Source organism: Euwallacea similis, chromosome 11 (genome assembly GCF_039881205.1).
Source record: "Euwallacea similis isolate ESF13 chromosome 11, ESF131.1, whole genome shotgun sequence".
Lineage (NCBI taxonomy): Eukaryota > Metazoa > Arthropoda > Insecta > Coleoptera > Curculionidae > Euwallacea > Euwallacea similis.
In genome coordinates, this window is record NC_089619.1 from 736,167 (window position 1) to 746,517 (window position 10,351).

The following is a 10,351-nucleotide window of genomic DNA, read 5'->3' on the forward strand; positions in this document are numbered from 1 at the left end:
CGCCCAATGTGGTAATAGTGGATTACGCTGAATATGGTTACAAGTAAGTGGAAGGGTTGGGTATGTAAACAGAAACAGGTACCTACCAGGTACCACCAGATACCAGTGACTGTAGTATTAGCGGTGTGATTGTTATACATTTACATTTAAAGGGGACTAGCAAAGAAGGAAAAATGTCAAAAACGTTAATTTTCAGGATATCATTTTTTAAGATTTAAAAGACTATTACTTTTTACTTTACTACTTTGCACTTAATCTTTTGATGAATATACGGCATGTACCCGGATGGAGTTGCGAAGGGGAGAAAGTTTCTTATTTTTCATTTTACGAGAAAAATGTATTCTGCATGAAAGTTTTTGCTTGCTCCGAAATGGTTGAATCAGTTCTCACCGTTTCAATTTTCCTTTTTGTTACAGAAAAATATCGAAAATTAGGTTCAAAAATTAATTCTCGTTTTCAGAGAAACCGTAAACAAGACTTAAATGACTGAGCAATGACGTGATTTATATCTTTTCCCTTTCCCCTTTACGTGAGTCGTCAAGATTCTTGGGAAAGTTGCACGTTCTATTATATTCTTTCCTTTCACTTGGTACTTTCTTCTGTCACTAAGCGAGCCGGTGCTTTCTTAGAAAACACACGATTTGGACTCAAAAACCGATGTTAGGGTTAGTTCTGGTTGCTACGGCGCAAGTAGTTAGCCGCATGACTAAGCAGACAAAGTTTATCTCACCTAATTTTTTAGACGAGACTACCTGCTCATGCGTATTATAAACAGCGACAGATGAGAATAAAAAATTAATATTGATGTGTACGCACGGCTAAAACTTCGATCGAGATTTGTACTATAAAGTTTTGTGTGCCTTCCTTGTTCCAGAGTCCGTGAGGTCACTCTTACAAATTCCCTGAATATTTGGGACCTTTAAACAATAACCTTTGTTCGCAACTGCATTTTGCGGTATTGCTGACACGCCATGCCGCATTATGGTCTTTATGGCCGGATAATTCCACCTTTTGCCAGAAATTCGTTGCAAGCTAGAATTCCAATGTTTCTGAATCTAACTTAACTTTAGTGAACTTTGTGGAGTGCAACTCCACCTTATAATGTACCCAAATTCAGCCTACTTATCTTGGTGCGTCTTTCAGCTTCAATTCTTAGTTTTGTGAACGTCTAAGGGGTTATCTTCATCCTTTTCTTATTAAACTACTTTTAGTTGTAGCGACCGAGATGCAAAATATGGAAGTCTAAGTAAAAAGAACTTCGAGTGTTTTAACTCTCGGTACTTTAAAGTATTTCTCCAGGGTGAATGCTTTAATCAAGGAAAAAGGGAATAGAGAGGAGAGGTAAGAGAGAAAGAAATTATATTTCGAACGCGGAATGAAATTTCCTTGCAATTCAATTTAAGTCTTACTATGCAGTGAGGAATTACGACCGTCTGGGGCTGTTGTACATGCTTTGTGGCATTTTTAATGAGTGAATTGAGTTAACACATGAGTCTTTGGGAAAGTGATACAGGTATTTCATGCTAAATTTGAAATTTATTAATTAGCTAATTTGTCATACTGTGTTTACCACAGAAACTTACGCATGCTTGATGATGTCCCAGTTGGTCCTCTTTTCAGCTGCCAAATTTATTATCAAAGATTGACTGCTACAGCTGTCACAAATTGACTGCTAAAGGTTTACTGTCAAATTGATTTTGCAGTTGTTAATTTCACAGCTGAAGCTATTAAATTGACAGCTGACGATGTCAGTTTCATAGTTAAAGCTTTCATTAACGTTGTACATTTGATATTCTTTTCATCGTCAGTCTACAGGTCCCATATTTACTGTGTGAAGGTTTTCAAAAGCTCCTCGAGAAAAACCTCATCAATTCTTTAATTTTTTTTTTTCATCTAGTGTGAAATTTCGACCTGTCAACGACATTCATAATTAAAACGACTAACATCAACAGGCATAATTTATAAGTAACTCTCATGTAAGCAATTTGCAACTGCTGTTGGGGAAATTGCAGCACCCATAATTACTTCCAGTAAAACCAAAAAACACTCCCGCGGGAGGCAACGGTATCATCACCATTATTGCCAAGTCGACAACTTATTTAAAAAGAAATGTATTTGTGGATAAGGGACTTGAATTTAAAGTGCTTCATTAAAATTAGAGTTGGAGAAATGCGTGGAACAGCGGCCAACATTCCTAGGGATAAATCAACATACCTGTTCGAAAGTAAATTGTTTAGTGTTCGTTGGTCCCGTTCACTTCTGACGCTCACCAAATGACCCCCGCGTAACACACACTCCGCCTCTGCTTTAGCCCAGGACAGTTTCTGGAAATCCAGGACCGTAACGCAGAATTGCCGCATCGCCACCCAGCCAAACTCACACACGCGCACCACGTCCTCAATAGGCTCCGCTCGGTAGGACATGCGCAGACGAATCACACTTTGTGACGACGTTTCGGATGTCCGAGTCACCGTCAGCACCGCCTTGTTTTCCTTGGTTACCACCTCTATCTCTTTTTGTTCCTCGCCATTTTGAGAGCAGTAAGACCAATTAGAGCTGCCATCGTAGAGCTGGGTGAGCAGGCCTGGACAGGCTGAGTTCGGTAGTTTTTGCGATTGGATGGTTTGGATTTTCTCTGTGAAGAAACACTAGTGATGAATATTTCTTTGAGCTCTTTCAGAGCAGTGCTTTGAGCGAAGGGACTGCGGTGTAAATAAACAATTACTTTTTTTCCTGAATTTAATATTCAACATAAAAACACTTTTCCATTAAAGTGGAAATAAAACATGCCCCATTGGAAAAGCAATTTTCCTTTCAGGCAGATAATGTCAAAGGTTAATAATCGAATAATATTGTTGAGGGCCTTACGCATAAGCCTTGTAAAGGTCAAATGATTAGCAGTGCATTGACGTGGGGACTTAAAATTGAATTTGGGCTGCATAAGACTGGTTTTTGTCTTATTTTGGATGCTTAACACTATAAACTTTCAAATAGAAGAAGAAAGAAAGTTTAAGGAAATTCGGAAGAAACAAATTAATAAACTTTACCTCCTCAGTTTCGGGTAATTCGTGTTATGTATTCCAATTCCCAAAAACTTCGAGCCATTTTCTCGCAATTTGAATTTACATTTAAAGCATATTAGGATCAAATAAAACGAATAAATCCGTATTTTCTCGCCATAAAGTTTTATAATTGCCACAAAGCCATTTGGGAAATAATTTTAATTTATTTTGGAGTAGAACATATAAATGTGAAATATTGAGCTGTGGAACCGAGGGTGGAAATGGCTTCCGGCTTTATGGATTTAAGGTGGTGAAATTTATCACCTGGCGTAAAAAGCCAAAGCATCGCGACGGAAAATCAACATTTTATTGGGAAGTATTGGTAAATTCTAAAACATTCTTTTTTCAGTAACTTTCCCCAATTCAGTTCTAAAAAGGTGCTTAAAATGACCAAAGTTTAAATAAATCCGATTCGCCCTTAAACGCTCAACACCCTGTATAAAATTTAATATAAACCCTCAAAGGCTTACAATGCTATAAAATAATAATATCGTTCAATAATCGAATATTACACATCAAGGTTGATAAGTGCATTATTATAACTTGAACATTACGCTTAAATATTCAAGCGCGCAACCCTCAGGGGTCTAAGATGTGAGGATCATAAGTGCCTCACAATAGCGGTGTATATACAATTTATTTTATCACTAGATTTGCTTAGAGTAAACAAAAAAAGTATAAAAATCAAATTAAAGTAAGCTTGCCTAAATTAACCGGAAATTAAATCCAAAAAACACCCCAAAAAAGAAAGAAAACACAAAAATTTACAATTCAGAAAGAACAAAATAAACAAACAAAATAATAACCACAGAAATTCAATTTAATATTTCCTAGAGCTAAACCTATTAAAACCTATAAGAAGTTTACTCTCAAGCTCATTAAGTCGGTAAAATGGGAACCAATGGGGATATATCCCTCCAGGCTGGCTTAATTAGATTTGTGTTGATTAACTTTCAAACCTTTCTGCGTCGGCCTCTAACAGTTTTGGATATTTATCACCCTCGCTTGATAGCTGATCATCTTTTACTGCGAATCGAAACCAACTACTTGACTTCCGCAAACTGATTTTTTAGCGACTCTCAACAGAAAATATCTCTTTTTTTAAATAGTCTTCACTACGCTTCCGTTTTTTTTTAATATCTAAATCTAAAGGATGAACAGCATTAACTTTGAACAAGTAGTGTAGAATAATTTTCCTTGTAAATTGAATGAAAAAAATTATTTTTTTTAATTTAACATATTTAAAATCAAGAATTAGTTTATGTAAAATTAAAATTTAATTTATGTAAATTTTGTAATTATTTTTTTTTTAATTGAAATTAAAATTAAAAATCTTTCATTGCGAATAAGTCTTAAAACGTCTCTATTAAGCGTCAAATCAAGCCTCAATACGGCTGTGGTGATCCTCAATTGAAGTTGCCACCACAACCCTTTGACGTCCTGAGAAAATGGTCAATTTCCCAATTTCGTACTAACCAACTTCGTCGTAGAGCAATTAAATTAACTGTGAGCTAACTATTAACCTTTTGCTTGGCCGTCTCCAATCAGCAATTTGAGTGCGATCCTGTTCCCGTAGGGCATGTAAATTCTAAACGTGCACTGTAACATTCCTGTAGGTTTCAATTCCACTGTTCCTTCTTTGTGAAAGAAAGTGATGTTGTAACAGATATCCACTAAACGATAGGCCAACGCGAAGATTGGACTCCCGTGGAGGTGGATGGAAGGCTGGGACTTGTTGGTTTCCGGAAAATAGATTTTGCGGTCCGTTTCTGGGAGTTCTTCGAGTTTACCTGGAAAGAATTATTAATGTGAGACAAATAATGATAAAAATCCACATTGCTTAAATATCGAAGGGAACAGAATTTTGAGGAGTACGAGTAGGTAGGTATAAACGGTTCATTTGTTGTTTGCAACATGGTTGGCCATCAGAACTTCTCTGTATAATATAAATGGCAATTTTTAAATTTCAGTTAAATTAAAAAATAAAAGCAACAAATAAGTTGTATTTTTATGTATTTTAAAATATATTTTATATCGTATGTCAATGTATGTTCAATGGTACTCCCGTCCTTCTTAGAGGAAGTTGGGAGTGTTACTGCATTTATTAAAAATCACTTAAGATTTCCTCGAAAGCCTTCGAGGGCTCTTAATGCTGAAGAACCCTTTTATCTGGCTTTGTGCCGGTTTTCCGACTCATGGTTAAAGCTCGGAATTTTTAGCGTTTACGCAGAACAGTACACAATACAATAAAAAGTTTTCAAGTGAATAACACAATTAGGAAAAAATGTAAATTTATTACTTCATTAATTGCAATAGTTTACTACAGATGGATAGAAAATGAAATTGAGCATAATAGTCAAGAAAAATAAAGCGGATAATTAGAGAAAATAAATAAAAATGATATTTGGTTAGCAAGATAAAGCGGGGAACTAAGTAAAAGCCTCAAAAGGCCTGATGACTCAGTGTCTCTCTTTCCATTTTTATGAAAATGGAATAAACATGAGTGCTACGTGTAGTTTTACGTAGATATCGAATAATGTTTCGCTATGCAAATTGGTTAAACCCAAACACATACAGTATTATTTAGAAGCATATTTTGCGTCAAAAAATACGATTTTGATTTAATGCAGGCAAAGAGCAAATTGATTTAAAATTTGGACTGCAAAAGTGAGTTAATTTCGCATTTGTTGCTCCTGATTTGTAATGACGTAAACCAATTATTAATATAATAGTAGAATATGCTCCTGGTGGGCAATATTTTATTTACTGTGACAGCAAGAAATTAATAGTGACGGTGGCTATTGATCGCAACCAGCACAGTGGACTTTTCACCCTGTAGTGAATTTTAGTTTCATCAATAATTATTACATGTTAAAGTTGCAGCGTGGCGCAAATATCAAAAATCTCATAGGGATAGATCTGGTGAATGCGGCGGCCAGCTTATGTATTTATGTAAATATCAAAAATCCTCTTTTCGCAATGAGTGCATTAGAAATATTTTGTCACAGTTTTCCCTAATAACTGCGATTTTGGATTTTCACATTCTTCAATTCAGCCTTTTTCCTAATTACTATGATGCATTACATGTCAAAATGGCTCATAGCCCATAATGTCCATTTTGCGTCCCTTCATTGCAAAATTCGTCACTTGGAACCTTGGTGCGAACCAAGTGCGACAATGAGTTGCCTCATGAAATTCGCATCTTAGTGCGCTATTATTTAGTGCCACTGGAAAATCAGGTACTTACAATTTAGTTGGCATAAAACCGCTGCCCAGAAAGAGGAAACAACGGAACCTTGCATGACTAAAAACAGCAATTTTCCTGGAAATGGCGGAAACTGTTACGGAATACCTGCGAAGCGAAAAGTGGCTTTATCAGTCGGATTGCCAACGTTATGCTAAACCAGCTGGTATATTATTCAAATTGAGAATGTCGGCAAAAGTTGGAAGCTGATATGCTTCGTGCATTTGCCAAACACGACTGCAGTTTTAGAGTGTGCTGCCTCGTACGAAATTTATTGGCTGCTGTAAGTTTATTCATAAAAGAGGACAAAAGTCTAACAAACGCAAACTGTGGCCAGCGTCCACTTCGATATAAAATGTATTAAAAGCACAAACGATGACAAAAAAAAACATGATCCAAACTTTTGCGAACTCAAGCGAGCTTTTTAGCAATGCTTGAGGGCTGATTCTTTGTGCTAAAGAAAGCGGGTTAGATACGAAACAAAAAAAACTATAAGGAGAGGATTGGTCTTTATTAGATTTTTACAGGAAAGCAATATATATCTTTTTCCACCACTAGCTTTAAAGATATTATTATTGTTTTCTCGCTTTTTTTCTAAAACAGCTAAATAATAGATGATGAAAATGATCAGCGCATCTTCAATGTCAATATTTGTATACGATGTCAAGGGTGAACTTAGTATTATGGTTGACATTGATATTATTGGTTGACATTGATATTTATGGTTGACATTGACATTATTGGTTGACATTGATATTGTGACATTATTCATCTTATATTAAGTGTTAACATAAATCGACTCACCATATGTATTGCATTAAACTGTTTTTAGATAATAAAGAATTATTAGAAGTTTTAAACTTACCGCATAACTTATAGAGTAATCGGCCATCATGCATATGCTGCGTGTGATTAAGCCCAGAAAAATACAGAAATCCTTTGCTGCAAGGGATGTTAAGGCGAGTAAGTTCGACAACTAATCCATGACCATCATTCGGGGATGGGAACCATATTTGGCATTCGGACATTTTGGGCAAGTCACTATTGCTTAAAGTAGCCGAATCTGGTCGTAGGTTCAGGTGACAGTCTGAAAAAAGATTGAGCATTGAATAGTATATTATTCCCAAGATAGCTCATTGTGGCACGACCACCACAACCTTGAAAATAATGTATGCGACTGCTTTGGGACTCTTTCTCCTGGACGCATTGTGTGGGATGCGTTTAATTAGGAACCATGCTTTTTTCTCTATGATTTCCAAAAACAAAAAATAGTGTATATGTCGGAATAACATTATGAATATTTGGAATGGTGGAGAAATGTTAATGTGATATCAAAATATAGAAAGACAAACTAACGGATTTGCTACTACTCTACAGCGTCTCTGCCTTTCTGTATCTCGACTAATCCTTTTTCTGCATTCCTTCTCAGTTCCCGGGAGATATCTCAGTCTAAAATGGGATTCCCCGACATTAGGCCATCTAGTAGCAGCAGTAGTAGTAATCTCGTTCAACAGTGCTACATCCCTAGATGACTCTGTCAGTTTGCCCCAGTCTAATACTATAATTGATGAACTATTACATCTCCGACATATACAACTACCATACAATTTTCGTAGTAGTTTTATTTCTTTACTCCAACAGCTAAATGACATATATGGCCCAGTGCCAAGCTAAATTGCCATGCACTTCTTAGGCTGCCACCCACTATACTGCAGTGCGGTACAAGTTTGTACGATGAAAATGCATATGGTTTGATTGACAATTTGGCGAGAACACACGTGATACTACAAAGCAGATTGACTTTACTTTACTAGGGTTTTATCATTACGACTTATAACACCAGATAAACTTACTAAAGCGGTTTATCTAGCCTTATATCTAGCCAATGGTTGTAAGGCATAGGCCAGCCCACTTGCGATAACATCGAATTATTTCGTTTGACATCATTAAGAAGGCTCCGCACTGTCGTGGTTGACTGCCTTAGGTTATTCTTATTTTTATTTTATTTATTTATTTATTTATATTTCTTATTTGTCTTATTTTATGTTTCTTGTGGAGATGGAGGCTCAAGGCACGTTCAACTAATATGCAACTCGAAAATTTCATTTCAGGTCTCTTTGAGTTGGATCGGGGTATCTTTTTAAATTAAAACTTACCTGCAGAGACCGCGTACATAAATATTGCTTTATTGATTGTCGGATTGCCTTCCGCTTTACAGTTAATTCTGAAACAGAAAGAAATATCGTATAAATGTTCACCATGAACGCGATTATATTGCAATTAATAATGGGTGATTATTTGAACAAATCTTTCAGCAGGCGACTAAACGGAAATATTTAGAGCCCAGACACGCCTATGAAATTTCAACTTTTCTTGGGATTCTGTTTATTGATCATCTTATATAACAAAATGTATAATTCGCTTGTGAAAGCTACACGGGTCACTCCCCGGGTGTTGCCCTTTATTTACATCGACCTCCATATATTTAAACTAAGGTGGACCCTACAGTTAACATATAAACGACAATATAATTTGTATGGGAATTTTTAAAATCTGTTTCGATGCGAAAGGTTCTTACCAGCTCTAATGGTACCCGACTACTCAGATCTAATGTACTTGAAATAAATGAACGTTAGTTCAGGTTAGTTCCCAGTTTTCAACAGAACAAATGCTAGGAGAAGCTGCATAACAACCTTTTTTTCTCCAACTTCTCTCAAAATTCTTCGGTGGTTAATAAGTGGAAAATTCACACAGCTCTGTAGCTTGTATTAACACTGCACTTTGATCTGACCAAATCAAAGCTTGGAGGTCGACTGAACTTTCTGTGATTATACAGTGTGGAAGTTTTGGATGGAATAGTTCATATAACCAAGATGCCGAACATACGCGACCATAATTCTCGGACACATCGATTTTTATTTTTTCTTGTGGTTTTTTTTATGGTAAATTAATGTAAACAGGGTAGTTCAAAAATCAGGTACGACCATCAACTTTATTTTTTCAAATAGAAATCCCTATTTTATATTTCATTTTTGAATTCTACGCAAAATTCTAAGTATGTTTGATGTACCATGTTCTATACCTAAACGCAACAGGTCTCGAGAAATTTACGATTGAACATATCAAAAATTAAAACTTTTGATTTCTTTTTAAATTTCTTTGGTCCTGAAAAGGACCAATTTAATACAAACTAGCACCCCCTCATTACCACGTTAATGTTAGGACTTATTTAAATGACATTTTTCCTGAACACTGGATTGGGAAACGAGGGGTAACTGATTGGCCGGCACGATCACCTGATCTCATGCCTTTGGATTACTTTTTATGGAATTATCTTAAGATTAAGGTATTTTAACCAATCAGCAACTATTGAAGCCTTAAAAGAAATAATTCGTAATGACATAAGAATAATTCTGCAATACTTCAAAATGTCAAACAGGAGTTCATTCATCGTCTTGCTTACTGTTAAGAAGTAGGTGGGATCCAATTTGAACATTTAATTTAATTGATGCTTGTTGTTTTATTTTGTATTAAATCGGTCTTTTTTGGGACTAAAGAAATTTTAAAAGAAATCAAAAGTTTTAGTTTTTGATATGTTCAATCGTAAATTTCTCGAGACCTGTTGCTTATGGTATGGGACATGTTACATGAAACACACTTAGAATTTTGCGTAGAATTCAAAAATGGAATAAAAAATAGGTGTTTCCATTTGAAAAAGCAAAGTTGGTGATCGTACCTGATTTTCGGATTACCCTGTATACCTGAATTTACTATAAAAAAAATCGTAAGAAAAAATAAAAATCGACTTGTCCGAGGATTTTGGTTGCATATGTTCGGCATCTTAGTTATATGGACTGTTCCATCCAAAATTTCCACACCGTATATGGTATGTGGCGCCATCACACGCGAGTCCCATAATTTGTCGAAAAAGCGTAACGAGCCGGACCTGTATTGTGGGTGGGTCCAATCATATTACCACTGAGCATGCCCACCGCGCCTGTCCTGTCACCGGTATATCAGCGTCTTACCTATGTCGGACGCTGTC

The 10,351-nt window shown here is 36.0% G+C and overlaps 1 protein-coding gene across 1 annotated transcript in view; it reads right to left on the reverse strand.

Moving 5' to 3' along the window:
- The window catches only part of LOC136411947 (uncharacterized), a 103,344-nt gene that overhangs the window by 48,417 nt on the left and 44,576 nt on the right, over positions 1-10,351 (reverse strand). The window contains exons 3-6 of the mRNA XM_066394746.1: positions 8,463-8,530; positions 7,172-7,393; positions 4,586-4,852; positions 2,215-2,635 (exon numbers count right to left, since the gene is read on the reverse strand). Coding sequence (XP_066250843.1) covers positions 2,215-2,635; positions 4,586-4,852; positions 7,172-7,393; positions 8,463-8,530 — 978 coding nt within the window. The remainder of the gene's footprint in view (positions 1-2,214; positions 2,636-4,585; positions 4,853-7,171; positions 7,394-8,462; positions 8,531-10,351) is intronic.